This window comes from Etheostoma spectabile, chromosome 8 (genome assembly GCF_008692095.1).
Source record: "Etheostoma spectabile isolate EspeVRDwgs_2016 chromosome 8, UIUC_Espe_1.0, whole genome shotgun sequence".
Lineage (NCBI taxonomy): Eukaryota > Metazoa > Chordata > Actinopteri > Perciformes > Percidae > Etheostoma > Etheostoma spectabile.
The window spans coordinates 6,035,753-6,057,642 of NC_045740.1; the positions used below are offsets into that span (position 1 = coordinate 6,035,753).

General features: G+C 39.1%; 1 protein-coding gene across 2 annotated transcripts; it reads left to right on the forward strand.

Annotated features, from left to right (window-relative positions):
- Window positions 1-1,331: 1,331 nt before the first annotated feature.
- LOC116693853 (unconventional myosin-Va) lies at window positions 1,332-18,458 on the forward strand. 2 transcript variants are annotated; one of them, XM_032523073.1, is made up of 41 exons: window positions 1,332-1,586; window positions 1,960-2,070; window positions 2,745-2,916; window positions 3,210-3,354; window positions 3,485-3,641; window positions 3,719-3,862; window positions 4,265-4,346; window positions 4,463-4,570; window positions 4,714-4,820; window positions 4,952-5,217; window positions 6,236-6,317; window positions 6,400-6,540; window positions 6,673-6,801; window positions 7,051-7,134; window positions 7,398-7,523; window positions 7,797-7,894; window positions 7,998-8,084; window positions 8,200-8,308; window positions 8,419-8,630; window positions 8,726-8,882; window positions 9,720-9,959; window positions 10,120-10,368; window positions 11,002-11,095; window positions 11,183-11,325; window positions 11,660-11,773; window positions 13,677-13,805; window positions 13,950-14,006; window positions 14,182-14,409; window positions 14,536-14,603; window positions 14,689-14,763; window positions 14,850-15,048; window positions 15,394-15,487; window positions 15,576-15,599; window positions 15,645-15,764; window positions 15,895-16,049; window positions 16,130-16,219; window positions 16,316-16,466; window positions 16,575-16,854; window positions 17,302-17,476; window positions 17,564-17,644; window positions 17,777-18,458. In XM_032523073.1, the coding sequence occupies exons 1-41, from the start codon at window positions 1,560-1,562 to the stop codon at window positions 17,927-17,929; spliced, it is 5,463 nt and encodes a 1,820-aa protein (XP_032378964.1). In that variant the 5' UTR covers window positions 1,332-1,559; the 3' UTR covers window positions 17,930-18,458. The 2 variants fall into 2 exon arrangements, with proteins under 2 accessions (XP_032378964.1, XP_032378963.1); XM_032523072.1 differs by having other exon boundaries at window positions 15,576-15,764.
- The last annotated feature ends 3,432 nt before the right edge of the window (window positions 18,459-21,890 follow it).

The window sequence follows — 21,890 nt, forward strand, 5'->3', positions numbered from 1 at the left end:
TCATGGCAGAGTAAGTGAATTAAAACTTAAGAAAATATAGAAGCCAGAGCAGTAAAAATACATATGTAGCATGCACCCATTTTAAATATTTGATTGATGCTTTGACCAGTAACTACTATTTTATTGTGGAGGTAAACTACTTCAGGTGTGGACATGAGTCCAAACTCGAGTGTGTAAGCCTTACCCCGCCAAGTAAATGCTGTCAGAAATTTCTGTGTAGGTATATTTTGGTATGAAATGTGATGTGGTGTAATTGAGTTTCACAAATAGAAGTTCTTAAGGGTCAGTACCTAAGAACTGCAGTATATTACAGCACAGAGAAAACCCTGGTCATTTAAGGGAGAGGGAGGGAGGACGGTCATTTTATCCAGTATTTAAATTAAAAGGGGACCAATTAAAAAAAAAAAAACTGGTGAACATTTTAGTACTTAAGATAACCAGACCATGATGTAAAGTGAAAAGGAAATTGGATATTCAAACAACAAATGGATATTGTGACATTGCAATTTGAAAATGAGAAGTGAAATTTAAACGGCCTCATTTGAAATCAATTCAATAAGCGACTTTCTAGCTAACTAAATTACCCTCTGCTTTATGTTAGTGGACTGTAAGAATTTTTGTTCTTATCCTATTTGTAGTTCATCGTAATCTCATGATAAAGCTTTACTGCATTAGTGCTTGATATAAATTCTGGTTATCAACAAGTCTTAAAGCTAAATATATTTTTAGATAGCAATATGTTTTTGTGATGAGGGCTGGTTGTTTTGATAATAAGCAAATTGGGATTAACTATAATGAGATTCAGCAAAGGTAGATACAGTCCTCTTACATGTGGTGTGATTTTCCATCCCCCAGTATCAATAATGCAGTCTTTTCGTTTCATGCCACTTTCTACTTCTACCCCAAAAACAGAAAGAGATATTTTTACTTTTCACTACATTCATCTGACATCTTTAGTTACTTAAAAAATTAAGATTGTTGCACACAAAACACGTTTATAAAACTTCTGATAAATTAAACTACCCAACAATAGGCCTACTTAAGTGCAGATAAAATGATTAGACTATTAAACACTTAGTTGATTGATTGAGAACTGTTTTAATCGTTTCCAGTGTCTACAATATGAGTTCACTACTTTTACTTTAAGTAACATTTTCAATGCAGGACTTTTACTTGTGATAGAGTATTTTTACAGGGTGGTATTAGTACTTTTACTTAAGTAAAGGATCTGAATGCTTTTTCCCCGGGAATCAGCCTTCTCCTCCATGTTCTGCTCAGGTGTAGCCATAGACAGTCAGGTTTGGTTGTTACGAGCGCGTTGGCCGCTGGGAGGCACGCAAGACGCACGAGAGCAAAACGTGTCAGGGCAAGCGCAGCTGACAGACAGACAACTGTTCTAACAGTAATGTTAGTTGAACTCTCGTCCTGGGCACAGAGCACCGAACCAGGGAGAGGAACTCAGAAGAGTTCACGTCTTCTACTCTGGGAGTTACTTCAATGTTTTATCTTCTCTCTGCGGGCAGAGAAAGGTTTCTGAGGGCTCACTGAGCGACTAAGACATGGCAGCCTCTGAACTTTACACCAAGGTAGGTATACTAAATTACGGACGATTGTCCAGCTCATTCAACGGTTTTATCTAGCTAACGTTATGCTAGTTCACTTGAATGTATCTTTCAAGAAATGTTTATTCCTAAAAGTCACTTAGGTTAAGTTAACTGAACAGCTTTTGGGTTTTTAAACAGTTAATGTATTGCTTTTTATTATCCGTCTGCTAAAGTAGCTTACAACGTATCCATCCACATTATACGCATGACTGCTGTCTGCAGACTTCAAGTTCACTTTCCGTTTTCCTGAGGTAGTCTACATGTCACTACAGTTTTGCTGTAGTTTTGTAAAAGACTGTGTTACTGTAAGTGCAGTGGTTGAATGGCCATGACTCGGTTTCTCCCTGTCCATCAGTATGCCCGTGTATGGCTGCCAGATGCAGAAGAAGTGTGGAAGTCAGCAGAGCTTGTCAAAGATTACACTCCTGGCGACCTGAAGCTGTTTCTACAGCTGGATGATGGCAGGGTGAGACAGGCAAATGACACACACACACACACACACACACACACACACACACACACACACACACACACACACACACACACACACACACACACACACACACAGACAGTCACACTCTGGGAGATTGGTGTGATGTTTTGTCAGAGAGCCATGCACATATTTGTCTGCTAAAACACTTGGCAATGGAGCCTCATAAATCTGTGTTATGTGGGATTATTCTATGCAGCTGTGGTGTTTGGTAAATGCACATAGATTTCCAATCAAGATAAAGACCTTGTGCCTCTGTATGCAAAACTTTGAATACAAGAAGCCAGTGTAATGTACTGGGTTCAAAATAATGATGGAGTGATGAAAATGTATAAACGGTACATTTTTCACTTAGTGCTGTTGCTACCTGCAGCTGTGGTGTCAAGTTTGGGCATGCACTTCAGGTATGGAAATAAGGCCAAAGTATTATCATGAGTGAACATGAACAAGCCAAGCACAGTGGTTGCTAGTTAGCTTTAACGTGAAGTCTGATGCTAAGACTGCATTGCTTAACTGTCTAATTTCTCTTGTTTGTTGTCTGTTTTCCACTGGTTGTCCTAACGGTTTTTGCAGTTTTTCTTAAATGAAAGCAAATTACTATGGTTCTCATACTGTTAATACTTTCACCTAACTTCTGGTGACTTTTCTAGGAGGTGGAATACAAAATAGACCCTCGAACCAACAACCTGCCACCACTAAGAAACCCTAACATCCTGGTGGGGGAAAATGACCTCACAGCTCTCAGCTACCTGCACGAGCCTGCAGTGCTACACAACCTTAAAGTGCGCTTTACAGACTCCAAGTTAATTTACACATACTGTGGTAATGAGCTTCATCTCTTTTGACTCACACTATCACTGTCATTGTAGACTTTGGAGCCCAGCTCACTGTACACCGTGATAATCTACTGTACTTCATGCTGATTATTGTGGGCAGGCTGCTCTTAAAGTAACACACACTAAAATGTATTACATGAATTTGGGACAATGTACACAAAATAAGTACTTTCAAGTTTCACAGTTCATTATTTTAATCCATGTCAGATAACATTAGATAGGTTTCTGCTGTTTTTTTATCTCTGTCTAACTGAAAGATTTTCTGCTTGTGGTATTTAGGAATTGTCCTGGTTGCCATTAATCCTTATGAGAGCCTGCCCATCTATGAACCAGACATCATCAATGCCTACAGTGGGCAAAACATGGGGGACATGGACCCCCATATATTTGCTGTAGCAGAGGAAGCATACAAACAGATGGCTAGGTGTTGTAACCTCCAAATACATTTCATTATACATTTAAAGCAAATATAAAGGAAAAAGGCCTTTGCTGATACTCTAAATGTGTTTTAGCTGATATTTAACCTGTATGTCATCTCATCTTTTTTTACACAGAGATAATAGAAACCAGTCTATCATAGTGAGTGGGGAGTCAGGAGCTGGCAAAACTGTCTCTGCTAAGTACGCTATGCGTTACTTTGCCACAGTCAGCTGCTCCTCTGATGAGGCCAGTGTTGAGGAGAGAGTTCTTGCCTCCAGCCCCATCATGGAGGTAACATTTAACACTGCAGGATAATAAGACAAAATTCTATGACAGGTTACTGAGAGCCTTTTGCGTGTTTCTTTTAGGCTTTTGGGAATGCCAAGACAACAAGGAATGACAACAGCAGTCGATTTGGGAAGTACATTGAGATTGGGTTTGATATGAAGCATTGTATAATTGGGGCTAACATGAGAACCTACTTACTAGAAAAGTCTAGAGTTGTATTTCAGGTAAGTTTCATTGGTATGGTTCTAACTCACATGTCTTTAGGTGACTACTTTCAGTGTTTGAATGTGACCCTTCTATCTTCTGTATTCCTCACAGTTAATTGATTTAAAACTGCAAAATGTGTATATCTGAGCAACGTAATACCAAACAACATAAACAACACTCAGTTTAACCTGCCTGTCCCTTGACTCAGAAAAATAGTAACATATAGTAACATATTGGGTATACTAAGCAACTGTCAACTATTTTTTTAAGAGAAAACTCGATCTCAGCTTAAGTCTGGGTTCGGCAATGTGCTTGCAGTTAATGCATCTACAATAGAGGTATCTGTTTTACTGAAAGTGATTGCAGTTGTCGTTTAATTTACTTGGCTTTCATTTTATGTCTCTTTGGGCTACTTTTAGGCCCACGATGAAAGGAACTACCATATATTCTACCAGCTGTGTGCCTCTTCACATTTACCAGAGTTCAAAGCCTTTGATTTAGGTATGATAGTCACTAAAATATCAGCTGTCATTTTAGCAGGATTTAGTAGAAGAAAACAAACAAACAGCTCTATCTTATCTATTAAGTACAATATTTAACATGATAAATGTTTGAAGGTTGCGCAGGTGACTTCCACTGTACTAACCAGGGTCAGAGCCCAGTCATCGATGGAGTGGATGATGCCAAAGAGATGTGCAATACCAGGAGGGCTTTCACCCTGTTAGGTGAGTGCTAATTGCATTTCAATAAGGTTACAATTTCATCATGTTTTATAGACAGGATTGTACATTTATTTTTTGTTTTGTTTCCGGATGTCCTTACATAATTGATCATTATTCATTGTACTATTGTTCTGTTTTTATTGTAGGAATCAGTGAAAGTGATCAAATGGCAATTTACCAAATTTTGGCAGCTATTCTCCATCTTAGCAATGTGGAGGTGAAAGATCAGTCAGCAGACAGATGCAGCATCTCGGTAAACACTGATTACCCCTGAAATAAAAAAAGAGTATTTTGGCTAGTATATTTTGTCATTTTATGTCCGGATGTTGTATTGAAGATTTGCAGATCTGTACTTGTAGATCATTATTGTTAATGTATTTCCAGGCAGACAATGTCCACCTGATGGTGTTTTGTGAGTTGATGGGGGTCCCCTGTGAAGAAATGGCCCACTGGTTATGTCACAGAAAACTCAAGACAACTACAGAAACCTATGTCAAGTCTGTCTCCAAAATAAATGCAGTCAATGGCCGAGATGCCCTCGCCAAACACGTCTATGCTGGACTCTTCAGCTGGATTGTGGCCAATATTAATAATGCCTTAAAGTCTTCCGCAAAACAGCACTCCTTCATTGGTGTGCTCGACATTTATGGGTATGTTTTCATCTCCAGGGGCCTCATTTATCAAGATTGCGTAGAAAATGTTCTAAATTCTGTCTTATGAATTAAGTTTAGTATGTGTTTCAGTAGAAAGATCCGCATTTATCAAACATGCGCAAGCCAATCATACGCACATCAGTAAGTAATCAGTCTTGATAAATCCCGCTTATTCTTAATGACTATGCTCATTCACGATTAGGTAATTTGCATTCAAAAACGCCTCCAATTAACCTTATATGGTAACACCACATCCCTTTGTCAACCATGTGAATGTGTTTTTTCCCTCACAGCAATAAAGGCAAAAAACAAAGAAGAGGAACTTCTCAAACTCCAAAATGGAGATACTGGTAGATAAGGTTGAATCTAACCAACAAATATTGTTTGGTTCAGTCAGTGCAGGAGCAAATTAAAACAAAAGAAAAAATGCAGCATGGGAGAATGTCACGAATATCACAACCCAAATCCAACAGTAAATTTTTGGGGAAGCGCCCCCTACTTAGAAGCCACTCTGTGCCTTCGGCAAGCAGATCAGCACAATCTCTGAGCAAGTCTTCCCATAATGTAAGATAAGCCATTGCAGGATATTTCAAACATTTGTCACAGCAGTCTTTTTATAGGGTTTGACACCAATTAGGCAACTTGTCTGTTTAAAATTAGACAAATGACAAAAAAAATTACAGTTTTCTAATAAAAGGATACAGGACAAATGTGAAAGTTGATTGTGTTATGCATACTGTGATACTCTCGAAATGCTTTTCATTTGTACTTTTACTATTCTATCACTAGATTTTGTTTGTGCGCATGGCCAGAGCTGTGCTTAGGTTTTTACACATTCCTAAGTGTAAGTTGGTTTAAAAACCCCACTTTGCGTTGCAATGTTCGTACGCAATACATACGCACATGTCTGTGCATACGCACGGTTGATGAATGAGGCCCCAGGTTTGTGGGTTTTCCAGGTATTGTTCACTGGATGGCCAGAAATGTTTTAATTTAAGCATGCATTTTTCTTCAGGTTTGAAACATTTGAGGTCAACAGCTTTGAACAGTTTTGCATCAATTATGCCAATGAGAAGCTTCAACAACAGTTCAACCTGGTATGTGTCTTTTCTTGCTTAACATGTTCATTTTGTAGTCAAAACATACATATAAATCATTTCCAGCTATCCCTCCCTGCAGCATGTCTTTAAACTGGAGCAAGAGGAGTACATGAAAGAGGAGATTCCCTGGACATTGATTGACTTTGATGACAACCAGCCATGTATAGATCTCATTGAAGCCAAGCTGGGTGTTTTGGACCTTCTGGATGAAGAGTGCAAGGTAAAATGCCAGTTTTATTTCGTTTTGTTCCATTCAGCTACTTTCCACAGGAGGACTCTCCACCATGCTCTATTTGGAGGTTATGACTAAGGCCATGAGTAAGTGATGTGTCAGCTCTTCCTGTTTCAATAGATGCCCAAAGGCTCTGATGACACGTGGGCCCAGAAACTGTACAACACCCTGCTGAAGAAGCAGAATGCTTACTTTGATAAACCCAGGTTATCAAACAGAGCTTTCATCATCCTCCACTTTGCAGATAAGGTATAATACAACTCTGTCTCATGCTGAGGCATACATCTCAGTGGTCAGCAGTCTCATGTTTTCTAAGAGCAAGTGTGAAATTGTAATTACTTCTCTCTGCAAAGTCTTAAAGAATGATAGGCCTTCACCACAAATGTTTGATGAGTCTAGATTTATTAGAGCAGTACTGTTCAGTCCACTTCAAACTTTGAATGATGAAGATGACTTTTTAGTGAAAGAACACTGTGTGACCTGATCCTTTGTGCCTAGGTGGAGTACCAGTGTGAGGGTTTCCTGGAGAAAAACAAGGACACAGTCAATGAGGAGCAGATAAATGTTCTAAAAAAGAGCAAGGTGAAATGGTTTATAAAAAGTTATTTATATTTGCACTTCATAGTGCTTTCTAATTGTTTTTTTGTGGAGGTCAAAACCTCCTCAACTAAAAGCAAATACGTATATACGTATATTTTGTGTTGCAAGTCCCTGGGCCTGTATTTCCTATTGGAGGAAATACACCCACTTTTGAATTTCCTATTGAATACACTGCCATCTGCTGTTCAATAATATTGACTTTGTATTTTGTTGCTTTTGATATCTGAAAAAAAATATCTTTTCAGGTTGTTTGGTTGCTGAAGCTATTTGAAGATGATGAGAAGGCAACAAGTTCTACCAACAAGCGTGCTAGTGTCACTGGAAGGACTGCTCCGACTCAAAGGGATAATAAGAAGACTGTTGGGCTGCAGGTGAGAGCATAAAGAGCAGGAGACATGACATTCTATTGTGTGGGAACGTGCATGACTAAAACCTATTTTGTGGAGAAGTTATGGAAAATTATAATTAAATGAATGGTTTCCTCAGCTGGTCTGATTGAAGCGCCTTTTTTTATCTTTTCTAATTGATGTATGTATTTTCATTTGAAAACTGATATTTGACATTTAAACCAAATTTTCAAGCACATTTTTATAATTCATATATTTCCAAACTCATCAAGGATTTTTCGTTGTCTTTTTACTCAGTTTCGACAGTCTCTACATTTGCTCATGGACACACTAAATGCTACAACTCCTCACTACGTACGCTGCATCAAGCCAAATGACCACAAATCTCCATTCATGTGAGGGTGATTTCACTCTTCATATGATTATCTGCACAAGCACATATGAAATAGTAGCCCACTCCTTTTTGTAAAACTTGTTTGTATTTTATCTTTTATAAAGTATGGATCCTTTGAGGGCAGTGCAGCAGCTTCGAGCATGTGGCATCCTCGAAACAATCCGGATATCAGCAGCAGGCTTCCCATCTAGGTAGCATATCAACCACAGCATCTAGTACCGAGCACAGGGCCATGGGCAGTTTATATGTTTACAGACCTATTATTAAAAAAAAAAAAAATCTCTCCAAATTGTCTAATTATTGCAGATGGACCTATCAAGAATTCTTTAGTCGTTATCGGGTCCTCATGAAGCTAAAGGATGTGCTTCTTGACAGAAAACAAACCTGCAAAAATCTCCTGGAAAAACTTATAAAGGTATGTCTGCAATGTATAACAGCATCCCCATGATGTCAGTAACAAAATAAATGTAACTTGCACAGGAACATTACACATTATACTTGCTGTACATTCTGTTGTCTTCCTAGAACCAGGATAAGTATAAGTTTGGCAAAACCAAGATCTTCTTCAGAGCTGGTCAGGTGGCTTACCTGGAGAAGCTGCGTTCTGACAAGTTGCGTACGGCGTGTGTCCGCATCCAGAAGACTATCCGCTGCTGGCTGGCCCGCAAAAAGTACCTGAGGATGAGGGAATCTGCTATTACCATACAGAGACATGTACGAGGTCACCAGGCACGCTGGTAAGTGGAAATGTCAAACCAGAACAGAATAAGAAGTTGAAAGATCTATCAAATTCTAGCTGATATGGCACATTTCTTATATATTTTTTCATCAGTTATGTTACGTTTCTGCGAAGAACCAGAGCAGCTATTATCATTCAGCGAAACGTGCGTATGTGGGTGACCAGGAGATGCTACCAGCAACAGCGCTCTGCAGCTATCACTATTCAGTGCATCTTGAGGGCCTACATGGCTAGAAAGCAGTACAATAAGGTAATACCGTGCTTGATGCTTGAGGATGATACCAATATGTTTTTTTTATATATATGTATATAATTCCCCCCTTGTAAAGTAATCTTTACTGGAAGGTTTATAGTAAAAATTTGATTTTACAAGCATAATTCCAGGAGGCAATATCAACATCAACCTTTATTAGTTTACCTGTTGAGTAAGTCTGTTTTCTGGAGCTTGAAAGGGATTCTTCTCAACCCATAGCAGAACTTAATAGTTGCATATTACAATAACCTTAATGGATTTAATAGGTCCCACCAAGACCAAGAATGAGTGCCTCTTGAATAGAAAATGGAAAGGTTCCCAGCTCAAAGGAAGCACAGATGTGCCAGGTTCCATTACCGTTGATTGTTGAGGCAGTGAAACCTTGTAACAGCAGGATTGTTTGCACTTCCTACACCTTGATCGCTGTTAAGGATTCTTTATCATTAAGTTGTGAACAAAGACCGACAATATTAATTCTGGCCTTCTTTACTTCGTTTACACTTTTAAATGGAATGTTTTCAACAGTAGGTAATTTAATTGCTCTCTAACAGCTTGCCATTCACATACACTGCTAAAAGGAACCTATTACATTTTATACATTTCCTTGACTGCAACATGAAATAAACAGACACATTTTGAATGTTTATGTTTAAAACTATTGCAATTTATTTTCAATTTTTTTTTAAATGTAGAAATAATCTTACCAACATGTTTAAGAGAGAATCTAAAATGTTGTACACGTGGCCCCTGGAACTTCCAACTCACCTCTTGCACTCAACTGTCATTACCATTTCCCTTATAAACTTGACATTCAATATTTATCTTTTTTCACAGTTGATGTTTGAACAAAAAGCTGTTGTCATCCAGAAATGGGTGAAACGCTGGTTGACTAGACAGCGTTTCAGACGCACGGTGGCTTCCATCATCGTGCTGCAGAGCTGTGTTCGTCGCATTAAGGCCAAGAAGGAATTGAAGAAGCTGAAAGTGGAGGCGCGCTCCGTGGAGCGCTTCAAGAAGCTCAACATTGGCATGGAGAACAAGATTATGCAGTTGCAGCACAAGATAAATGAGCAGGTGTGTGTTGTGCGAGTATGTGTCAGTATCTACTTTTTTGTGTTTGGTAGTTATTTACCTTGGAATGTACCATTAAAAAAACACACTGTAGCTGGAGAAACATTGGGTCATTGGGAGTTGTCGTATCACATGCACCGCATGTGTGTTTCTCCCCCTGCAGCATAAAGAGAACAGAGAGCTCAGTGAGAGGCTAAATGCTGTGGAGAAGACCCAGAATATGGAGAGAGAAAAACAGAGCAGAGAGATTGAAAGCCTACGTAGATCAGAACAGGAGGCCAAAGCCAAGGCAGTGACGGTTCCCTCTCTGCTGGAGAAGCTCTCCTTCCTTCAGCACGAGCTGGAAAACACCCGCAGAGAGAAAGAAGACCTTGAAGTGCAGACTAAGGTATACAAGGAGGAGACACAACAGGTAGGCCTACTTCATCTGGATTTATTCAACTTGACTGCTCGGCAACATCATTAGAATTTTCTACATAGCGCTCTTTCTTTAATTATCTGGAATGGTAATTGATAGGATTGATGACATTGCATTGGTGGAGATACATTAGTGCCCTTAATGACATTTAGTTAAAATCATCACTCTCCTAAACTGTTATTTTCCACACTAAGCTGGACTGTAGAGTGTGTTAATTCCCCCCAGGGTTTCTCACCAATCAGCTGATCTTTCATGGGTCAAATTGTGTTTCTATTAATTTGTGGCCTTTTTTAAATTGTTTACATATGTACGTTTATGTGAGGCAGGCTTTTGGTTCTCCGGCTGGCTGTGTGCTCCCATAATTTTCTGTTGATTTAAGATGATAACACAGACTGTAATTGATTTATGATTTTTAAGTTTACTTGACCAAAATGTTCTGAAAAGAAAGGAAACATTGGAGCTACAAAAGGACTGTATGAAATGCCAAATAAAAACTTGTAATCTTTGCCCCTTTTGGATTTTATGAACTTACTTTGCTCCATTTTTGTTGGTTTCTAGAACCTGAGAAGCCAAGTTAAATGGGAATAAAGACAAAGATTACATTATTTTACCCACTCTCACGATCAGGTGGTAGCAGACCTTAATATGAAGAACAGCTTGTTGAACAGCGAGAAAGAAGAGCTAAACAAACTAATCCTGGAACAAGCTCATCAGTTAACAGGTACCGAACAGTTCACCTCAAACCCCCCACAGTCCTTAAGCAATTGCTGCATTTAGAATGAATAAAAAACAACAACTTTTGTTTTAGATATTAAACCCTACGTTGAGACTGCAGAACAGCTGGAAAAGGACTTAATTGAAGAGCGCACTCGCTACCAAAGTCTGTTGAGTGAAAACCTGCATCTGGAGGAGCGGCACAGAGACCTGAAGGAAGAGATGAATCTCAGCATTGTGAGGAACACTTCATTCAGCGTCACAGTGTTGACATTGAAACAGCAGTTTTCATTTGATTCATCATAATTTGTGGATTCTAACAACATGGGAATTTCAAGAGGGTGTCACAAACAATATTAACTTAAACTAAGAAGTTCAGTAGTTCATGAACAACTTTTTTACATGGTGACAATAGTTTACAAAGATACAGAAACCAGTCACCTGTACCAACATATAACAAGTGAAATGTTCATACAACGTCAGTGTATAAATTATATGTGACATCATGATGGAACATGTTTAGGCCTCGCTACTTCCCTTTTGTAATGTGTTTTTTCCCACACCTAACCAGAGTTCAAGAAAATCTGGTCACAAGAGGACAGACTCCAGCTACAGCAGCAACTCATCTGAGTTTAGTCAGAGCTTAGGCTCTACTGATGGAGAAGACTGCTCCATACAAACAGAGGTAATGTGGAAAACTACACAATATCATGGTGCAGTATCATATCAGTAAAGTGATACATATACACAAAGTTGTCAAACTTATTTACATTCAATACTCAGGTAGAAGTATAAATACTAGGGTATAAAAAGTATCAACTCAAGCTTTTTACTCAAGTAAAAGTGTAAAAGTACTGGTTTCAAAACTATTTAGAGTATAAAAGTAAAAGTAATGTAAGGGCAAAAAACATTTAGCTCATGGTACTTGGGTGCGCAGAGCTTGCAGCGAATTTGAAAGGATTTGTTTTTGCATCCAACCATTTTGAAAAATTCTTCCAGGTACAGCCAGGGATGTAGAAGGGTTGGAAGTCTTCCTGGCTACCAACCTCCTCGCTGGTGCTTGGTTAGGACATTTCCCTCAAGTTCTTCTGTGTCTCTGCGACGGACATCTTTGTACTAGGCTACCTTACTGGAGTGTGACATGATTTGTGACACGTGCAGGTGCAATGTATGGCGTACAAACCAATAGGGTGTCAGAATGGTATACGTTTATACTTCTCATCCAACCACAATCAAATTCACTTTATCCGGATGGCGCAATTCATCTGGGTAGGTTTTAGTTTTTTGCGTGTGTTTTATGAACGATGACAAGCCGGAATGAAAACAAGCCAAACTGAAATCTGAGGAATGAGTCTATTTTTAAAATGTAATAATTACATTTTAAAAATAGCCTCATTCTTCCTATTAGGAGTAGAAAGCACAGATAATTGAGTGATACAATTGTGCGTGATACGGCATATACAGGTCCAAAATGTATCTTTTTGAGTATGAAACGCTCACCCCCTGTATGCTTAAAGCTGTTTATTTTCATTAAAAGAATAGCAGCTGGGGTGTGAACACCGTAGAGCTTAGATCGGGCCCAAAAAAATCTGGTACGACCCTACCCAAGCTTGTGCATGTTGTTTCTGAGCCCGCCCCGACACATTAACTGTAATTATGACCCCAAGCCCAATTTAAATCCAACTATTTTTTTAATATATGGGCCCTTAAAACTGACGTTCTCAACTACAATTCCGAGTTGTTTGAATTACAGAAATCTGTTTAAAATTATCTTAATGAATAATGCATCAAGTACAAAGCATGTAAACTGCGTTTTGTTTATTCAGAATAAAATTGATTGTAAATGGATGCGAATGAAGAAACGTTGAAAAAAAAAAAAAAAAAAACTTGACCATAGCTCCCTCAGTTGAATAGTGTGGGTAACAAATCATGGCAGCAACATAATTAAAGCCGTGGGACCATATAGGAGACTTTTATGTCTCAATCACCTAATTAATACTGTCCTTTGCCACGGTCTACATGCCGACCAGTGGCCGACAACACGCCGGCTATAGGAGAGACCCTATGTGCTACTAAAGGACTAGTGAGAGATCGAAGACAGATGGGGGAGACACGATTCAGCCCAGTTTATCCTACCTTACACTCAAGTCAGTGCAGGACATATACCCAGAGCTACAGGAGAAGTTGTAGATGCATAGCTTTCTCCTCACCCAATTAGGTTAATAAAGTAATGATTAAAAAAACGCAAACACTTGATCGGCCCAAGGATAGTGGTGGGAAATATTAGGCAGAGAATCTAAATTCTAGAGCACAGTCAGTTAACAAATTCTAGTTTTCATTTTGGAAAAATTGTTGTGACCTACAATAAACTGCTGCATAACTGACGTGTCAGTTGTAATATCAGTGATTAAATCACATCATATCATAGTTAGATTACAAGTGGTTACAAAACACTGGACACTTATTCCTTGACACAGCTGTGGGAAGATTTTTTTTTCCAGCCATGTCTGTGTTCTAATCCTATTAGTGCGTTATTCTAGTTAGTTTGTGAAGAGATTCATCAACAAGTGCCTGTTGTGTTTCGTTAGGATGAGACCCAGGCCACGGTGGACCTGCCGGTCCTTCTGAAGCTCCAGAGAAGAGTGAAGGAACTGGAGCAGGAAAAACGGTCACTATGGCAGCAGCTGGATAACAGAGAAGATGCCCAGCAAGAAAAAGTATGGACTGAATAAACAGTTTTGTTTCTTATTGGTGAAATGACTAAATAGACAGAAGAGTTGTGTATGAAATAAGCTATTAGTTCTGTTTTGGTTGAATGGTTGGTATTTAAATCATATGTATATCGTTCTTTTGTAAAAAAGGTGGTGGAGGAGCAGAGAACTGTTGGCAGAGCAGAGCTGGACTTGGAGACACTGAAGGTACATGTATTGGGATCCAAGCAAGATCTCTTCCAACATCCTGAAAGAAGATGTCCTAAAAGATTCATTCCATTAATATACCTTAAAACATTCTGGTTTCTAATGTAACGGTGAATAGAGACAAAAAATATTTTGTGGATGTTTTCAATAGTTTATATTTCTCTAAATGTCTTAGCGACAAGAACTGGAGGCTGAGAACAAGAAGTTGAAGCAGGATCTAAACCAGCTGCGTAAGTCTCTGACCAATGAGAATAGTGAACTGGCGCCCCCTACTCCTGGCTCTCTGCCCTACAACATATTGCTGGATCATCTCAGTTCTTCCAATGAAGAGCTGGAGATGCGAAAAGAGGAAGTGCTGCTCCTCCGGTCTCATATGGTCCGCCAAGAGGCCCTTAAACACAAGGTGAGAAAGTAAATTACATTGTTACAATTACTACATTCATATTTTTTATTCAGTATTTTTGCATTTAATGCAACAAAGATCTGACTATATTGAACTAAAATCTATCCTGTATGAACTGTCTTCTAGGACTCTGTGCTCGGGGAAGGTGTGAAATTAGATCTAAGTGAAATTCCCTCATTTCAAGATGTTGACAAGTAAGACGTGTGGCTCCCACTCCACTTTAAATCCATCAGGTGGTACAGTTCAGTGTTATTTAAATTCTGTGATGCTGTTCCTCAGGTCCATTAGTATCCATACAATGAATGAAGATGGAGAGCTGTGGCTTGCTTATGAAGGCTTGAAAGAGACCAATAGGTGATGAAATAATATTCTGTAGTTGGTTAGTGCATTTAAGCACGACCATGTCTCATGGAATTGAATACTATCCCTCCATCTTCCAGACTTCTGGAGGGCCAGATGCAGGAGCAGGAACGTGTTCACAATGAGGAGAATAGGAAGCTGCATGAGGAGGTGAAGAAGTTGAAGGCTGAAAAGGAGCAACAGCAGAAGCTGCTGGCCCAGAGCCTCCTCTTGCCTGAAGATGCTCGTATCGATGCAAGCCTGAAGCACGAGATCACACTGCTCACCAACGACAACCTGGTGGGTCTGCTCACTATTCTGGATGTGTTACTCTGCTTTTATACCAATTATTACGACTGTGTGATTATATTTTCACAATGCAGAGTTCCTTAATAGTAAAACAGTTAAATGTCTCACTCTTATAATGGATCTGTAATTGAAAGGGCCCTCTTATAGTTTACTTTTTCCAAATGGGATTCAATGTATTGTTCTTTAAGGAAACATTGTGATGTTGCATGTAAACACAGTAATATAAAAAACCACAAAAGAGTTAGATACATGTTTTTATGATTTAAGACTTTCTACGGGACAAAAAGAATTCCAAGTTTGCCCTCACACTAATCTAGTTTGTATACATTTTTTTAGGAACTCATGAAACAGCAAGAGCAACAAGACAAAACCATACGCAAGTTAAAAAAACAACTTAAACTTTACATGAAAAAAGTTGAAGATTTTGAAGGTAATCACATAACATTGACTTTGTTTATACATTTTCCTAAATGACTTTTGTACAACAACCCCTCAAATTGTGTCTCTGTTGTATTCAGCGAGTGCTCAGCAAAAGAATACAGCACCTGTGACGAGCACTCCTGTTATGAGCGCTCCTGTAAAGAGCACTCCTGTGATGAGCGCTCCTGTCAGAGCGGTGAATATCACCCGCAAGGAGAAAGAGTACCGAGGCATGTTGGAGTACAGAGAGGGTGACGAGAGCCGCTTGCTTAAGAATCTGGTCGCAGGTGTGTTAAACCTGTTTTGCTCATGCAAGTCATTTTCTGACCTGGATTTTAGAATTGCATGCAAATGTTTTTCATTGATCTGGGACACATTATTTATGTATTTTGCTTTGAATTGTTGTAATCTTCTCAGATCTGAAGCCTCGTGGTGTAGCAGTCAGCTTCATTCCCGGGCTTCCGGCTTACATCATCTTCATGTGTGTACGATATGCAGACAATGTCAATGATGATCAGAGAGTCAGCACTCTGCTCAATTCCACCATCACCAGCATCAAGGGGGTCATTAAGGTGTAGTATATAACTTTAATTATGTATAAAGAAAGTGAGTGATGCTTTTATTTAAAATTAATTTTACACTGTTTCCATAGAGGAGAGGAAAGGATTTTGAAGCAGTGTCTTTCTGGCTGGCCAACACATGCCGATTAATGCACTGTCTAAAGCAGTATAGTGGAGATGAGGTAAGCCTGAGGAAGTTTTGATGCCAGAGTTATCTTTACAGCTGAACATGTTCCTTAATTAACCCTGGGTGTCTGTACAACCTCTTTATGCTGTAGGCCTTCATAACGCACAACACTGCTAAGCAAAATGAGCAGTGCCTAGCCAACTTTGAACTGTCAGAGTACCAGCAGGTTTTTGGTGATCTAGCCATTCAAATTTACCGCCAGCTCATCAAATGCATGGAGGACATTCTACAGCCCCTGATTGGTGAGGAGCCATAATCTCACCATACATAATAACTAAATGTGTTCTTTTCCTGACCATGAATGAACCACATGAAATGTATTTTTCCTCAATTTGTTTTTTTGTGCGCAGTGGCAAGCATGCTGGAGCACGAGACAATCCAGGGTGTTTTGGGGTCCAAACCCACAGGCCTGAGGAAGAGAAGCACCAGTTTCCCAGAGCCGGCTGTCACAGTGGAAGTCCTGCTGCAGCGTCTTGGCCTCTTCTACACCACCATGAGACAGCACGGGATGGACTTGGACCTCATTAAACAGGTGGTCAAGCAGCAGTTTTACATCATCTGCGCGGTCACACTCAACCACCTGCTGCTGCGGAAGGACATGTGCTCCTGGAGTAAAGGCCTGCAGATCAGGTATGGCATAGAATGGCCTTTGGCCTGTTGTTATTATTCTTTATGCAGTGAAATTAGAGAGGCAGAAGAATTTTAGATTGAGGTGTGTCGGTAAAACTTGTGGGCAGAGCCTCACAGAGCGATGACTTAAGAGGAGTTGCTAACTTCCAGTTTATGTGAAATGATAAATCAGAATGTGTACTACTTTTATGTTCTATCACCAAATATGAAGTCATCTGAATTTGCTAGGCTACAAATCTGAATGAATTGGCATTTTGTTGTACTTAATTCATATATTAAATATTTGATTTGAAGGTAATTTTCAAGTCTTTTTGACTTGGTTAAAAGGATGCACAGACATATTTACACATGCAGGGTCTCTTACTCTGGTGTCACAGAACAGATTGGACCTTGCTAGACAGTATCTTGGTTCCGTCTGAATTGTTTGTCCAATGTCTCTTGCTTCAGGTACAATGTTTGGCAGTTGGAAGAATGGCTGACAGAGAGGGAGCTTGCAGACTGCGGTGCCAAGGAGACTCTGGAACCTCTTGTACAGGCTGCACAACTCCTACAGATCAAGAAGAAGACTGAAGCAGACGCACAAACTATTTGCACAACGTGTTCTGCCCTCACCACAGCACAGGTCCATCATCAGTAAATGTTCTGCCTCCTTAATCTGTAGACAGGATATGCTGCTCCTGCTTTTATCATTGTGTGTTTCTCGTTGCAGATTGTAAAAGTGTTGACCTTGTACACCCCAGTGATTGAGTTTGAAGAGCGAGTGCCGACCACTTTCATCACAACTATTAAAGTGAGTAGAGGAAGTGTGGGCAAGAATGCAGGGTTCTTTTATATTTAGTCTTGTATTTAATACTGCTTGTTTTTTTTGCTGTATCTGCATTTTTTTATTTTAAGGTTGTTGTTTGTTTTTTTACATTTTTAGAGCCTTTTAAAAGACCGAGTTGAGTCATCCACTTTGATGATGGATGCCAAGAAGATCTTTTCCATCACCCTCCCCTTCACACCCTCCTCTGTGGCGCTGGAGACCATCCAGATCCCTGCGAGCCTCAATCTGGGCTTCCTTGCTCGCATCTAGACCTAGAGTTCTGACACCTGATCCTGTTTACAAGAGTAAAAACACCTAAGACTGTTTTTCACTAAAGTTTCTACAAGTTGTAATGTTTTCACTATCACTGATTATTGCAGTACTCCAGCAGAATGGGGATACATTGTTTACATGTGTCTTTGTATTAGCTTTTTTAGCACTGCCTAGCCAAAGAGTGATAACTGTTATGAATGGTGAATTTGCAACAACTAAAAAGAAATTTGACTTTTCACATTATAACATCTGCAAGTGATAAATATGATGGTAACTATTAATATACGCATTTCTATGACAATCTTTTTTTCAATGGTTAAACATGAGCTATGTTAAAATATTGATGTGCATATGATCTAAATGTTGGAAATGTCTCAAGATGAAATTTTGTTTTATCTCTGTAACTTAAAAACTACTATCAGGTGATGGTATTTATGTCTGTACAAGGCAATGGAACAGAAAAAAATTTGAGTATGTATTTAACCAGTCTTGATGTTGTCTCTTATAAAGGCTGGCTTTTCAGTAAGATGGTTGGAAATAGTTTCACTACCTCACAAGGTGTTGTGGATCTGGAAAATATTTTAATTATGTTGTAAGGCAAGGCAAGGCAGCTTTATTTGTAGAGCACATTTCAGCAACAGGGCAATCAAGTGCGTTTACACAACAATCATTAACGATAAAACACAAGTAAAAACAGTTAAAATCATAAGCATTAAAACCGTAAAACCATGAATAGACAGTTAAAAAAATAGACACATAAAACACAAGAATAAAGTTACAGTGCAGCATAAGAAATTTAAAGAAATGAGCAGTCATTAAGAAAGGCAGCATCAAAAAGAAAGGTCTTCAGCCTTGATTTAAAAGAACTGAGAGTAGCAGCGGATCTACAGGTTTCTGGGAGTTTATTCCAGATAGAGGAGCATAGAAACTGAAAGCTGCTCACCCTGTTTAGTTCTGACTCTGGGGACAGAAAGTAGACCTGTCCCAGATGACCGGAGAGGTCTGGGTGGTTCATAGTGTTGTAGCAGATCGAAATGTATTTTGGACCTAAACCGTTTAGTGATTTATAACTAGCAAAAGTACTTTGAAATCAATTCTTTGAGACACAGGAAGCCAGTGTAAGACTTCAGAACTGGAGTGGTGTGATCCAGTCTCTTGGTCTTAGTGAGGACTCGAGCAGCAGCGTTCTGAATCAGCTGCAGCTGTCTGATTGATTTTTTTAGGGAGACCTGTAAAGACCCCGTTACAGTAGTCAAGTCTACTGAAGATAAGGCATGGCAAGTTTTTCCAAATCCTGTTGACCACATAATTCCTTTAACCCTTGATATATTCTTAAGGTGATAGTAGGCCTGACTTTGTAATTGTTTTAATGTGGCTGTTAAAATTCAGGTCTGAGTCCATGACTACACCAATTTCTGGCTTTGTCTGTTGTTTTAACATTGTGGTTTGAAGCTGAGCGCAGACTTTTAATCGTTCCTCTTTTGCTCCAAAAACAACCACCTCAGTTTTCCTTCATTTAATTTCAGAAAGTTCTGGCACATCCAGCCGTTATTTGTTCAATGCACTTAGTCAGTTTTTTGTATTGGACTATAGTCCCCTGGCGATAAGGTTATGTAAATTTGTGTGTCGTCCGCATAACTATGGTAACTTATTTTGTTGTTCTCCATAATCTGGGCCAGTGGGAGCATGTAGATGTTAAACAGAAGAGGCCCCAGAATAGAGCCTTGGGGAACTCCACACGTCATATTTGTATGCTCGGATGTATAATTACCTATTGTCACAAAGTAATCCCTATTCTGTAAGTAGGTTTCAAACCAGTTTAGTACTGAGCCAGAAAGTCCTACCCAGTTTTCCAATCGGTTTAGTAATATGTCGTGGTCGACCGTGTCAAATGCAGCACTGAGATCAAGTAGTACTAAGACTGAAATTTTGCCACTATCTGTGTTAAGGTGGATGTCATTAAAAACTTTGACGAGAGCCGTCTCAGTGCTGTGGTGTGGTCGGAAACCCGACTGAAAGGTATCAAAACTGTTGTTTAGTGACAGGAAATGGCTAAGTTGTAGAAAAACCGCTTTTTCAATGATTTTACTTAAAAACGGAAGGTTTGATATCGGCCTATAGTTGCTCATTATTGATGTGTCTAGATTGTTCTTTTTTAATAGAGGCTTGATTACTGCAGTTTTCAGGGCCTGTGGAAAGATACCTGAAAGAAGAGACGTGTTCACAATCTGTAGAAGATCAGAAGCCAAACAAGTTGAAACACTTTTGAAAACACCCGTTGGTAGAATATCAAGGCAACAGGAGGAGGATTTCAGATGTTGTATAATGTCCTCCAGGTTTTCATGGTTGATTATATGAAATTCTGTCATATTGGAAATAGTTTTGCTTGAACACTGTGACAACACATGTCCTGTACTTGATATGGAGGCACTGACTGTTTGTCTAATCTTCAGAATTTTGTCTTTGAAGAAGGATGCAAAGTCATTGCAGGCTTTGGTAGATAAAAGTTCAGATGCTACTGGCACTGGAGGGTTTGTTAACCTATCAACAGTAGCAAACAAAGCACGTGAATTATTATTGTTTCTAGAGATAATATCAGAGAAGGAGTATTAACTCACACAGTCTTGTATTGTAGTATTCTTTTTCTTGAAAATAACACTCACTGTTGTAATAGTTCATAGTTATACGGTACATAATTGGATTTTGCTGTAGATATCCTTCATGGATCACATTTATTTAAATAGGGATGTGCATTCTAATCCTCATCTATTTGAAAGAAGAGCTGTAGGATTGAGACTGGAAGGAGTATGAAACTCGTCTTTTTAAGTCCCTGACGTGAAAAAGTTTAGGGATCTAGGATTTAAAAATATAAGTGTGTAGACTGATGTAACTAACTCTTGCCTTCCAGTCTAAGTAATTTCTTATTCTTACACAATCACCATGCTATATTCTGCCAGAACATGTTAACTTTTATCGTGCCATGTTCATTATACTCTATTTCCAAATGCTGAACATATGAAAATGCCTAAAAAGTTAATAACTGATTAATGTCTTGGTTTTTAAAGCGTCTCAGCTGTGCACACCAGGAATGTGTTTCCTTGTAGAAGTGTTTCTGGCATTCCCACTGTTTTCTCAAACAAGTGTTGGTAGGTGGCGAAAATATTTACTTAAAAAAAATATTTTCGGCTAAATAGGCACTACCTGTGGTCGAGCAGCGTCTGAAATGCGTCCACATATGGTGAGCTGAATGAGGTTTTGTATCCGGTTCCTTTTGTTGTCAGAATCCTTGACTAAACGAGCACACCCACTCTGTCAAGCCGCTGTCACAAGACGGGAGGGCGGAGTCATCCAGTCAAAGTCCGCAGCAGGTGAGCGACAAGTCAATCACGAAGACACGATACACACCTGGAATGAGTGACGGGGCTTTCATAATAAAAGCATCAGGTTTGACATGAGATGACGTTACGGTTTTACATCCATTTGGCTTGTGACTGTTTAGAATTAAGCAATGTCAACTTGTAACCCCCACAGGAATCCATGGCCTTATTGTGGACGAGTCAATGAGCAATTCAATTCAAGATTATAGACATTGCAACAGGAAAAAAATAAGTGTTACAAATTACACATGTTGATTTGTATTGGGACCCCATGCAAGTTTTACAGTTCAGCATCTATAATAGTAACAACATGTATTTAAACATGCGCTTATTGATCAGACGGACCAAAATTCAAGTAATGAATGACATTATACACATTAAATTGAAGCACACGTCAAACTGGCAGACAGACACTTGGGTAAACGTGTAAAAGATATTGTTTATAGTAAAATATTAGTTCGTGTATTTAAAATAAGAATTTGAATGAATTCAGTGAGTATTATTTTGAAAATTTGAACCAGGAAAGCGATGTAATATTGTCTTTTAACTGGTGATACTGGCATAGTTGTGTGTAGGGGGGG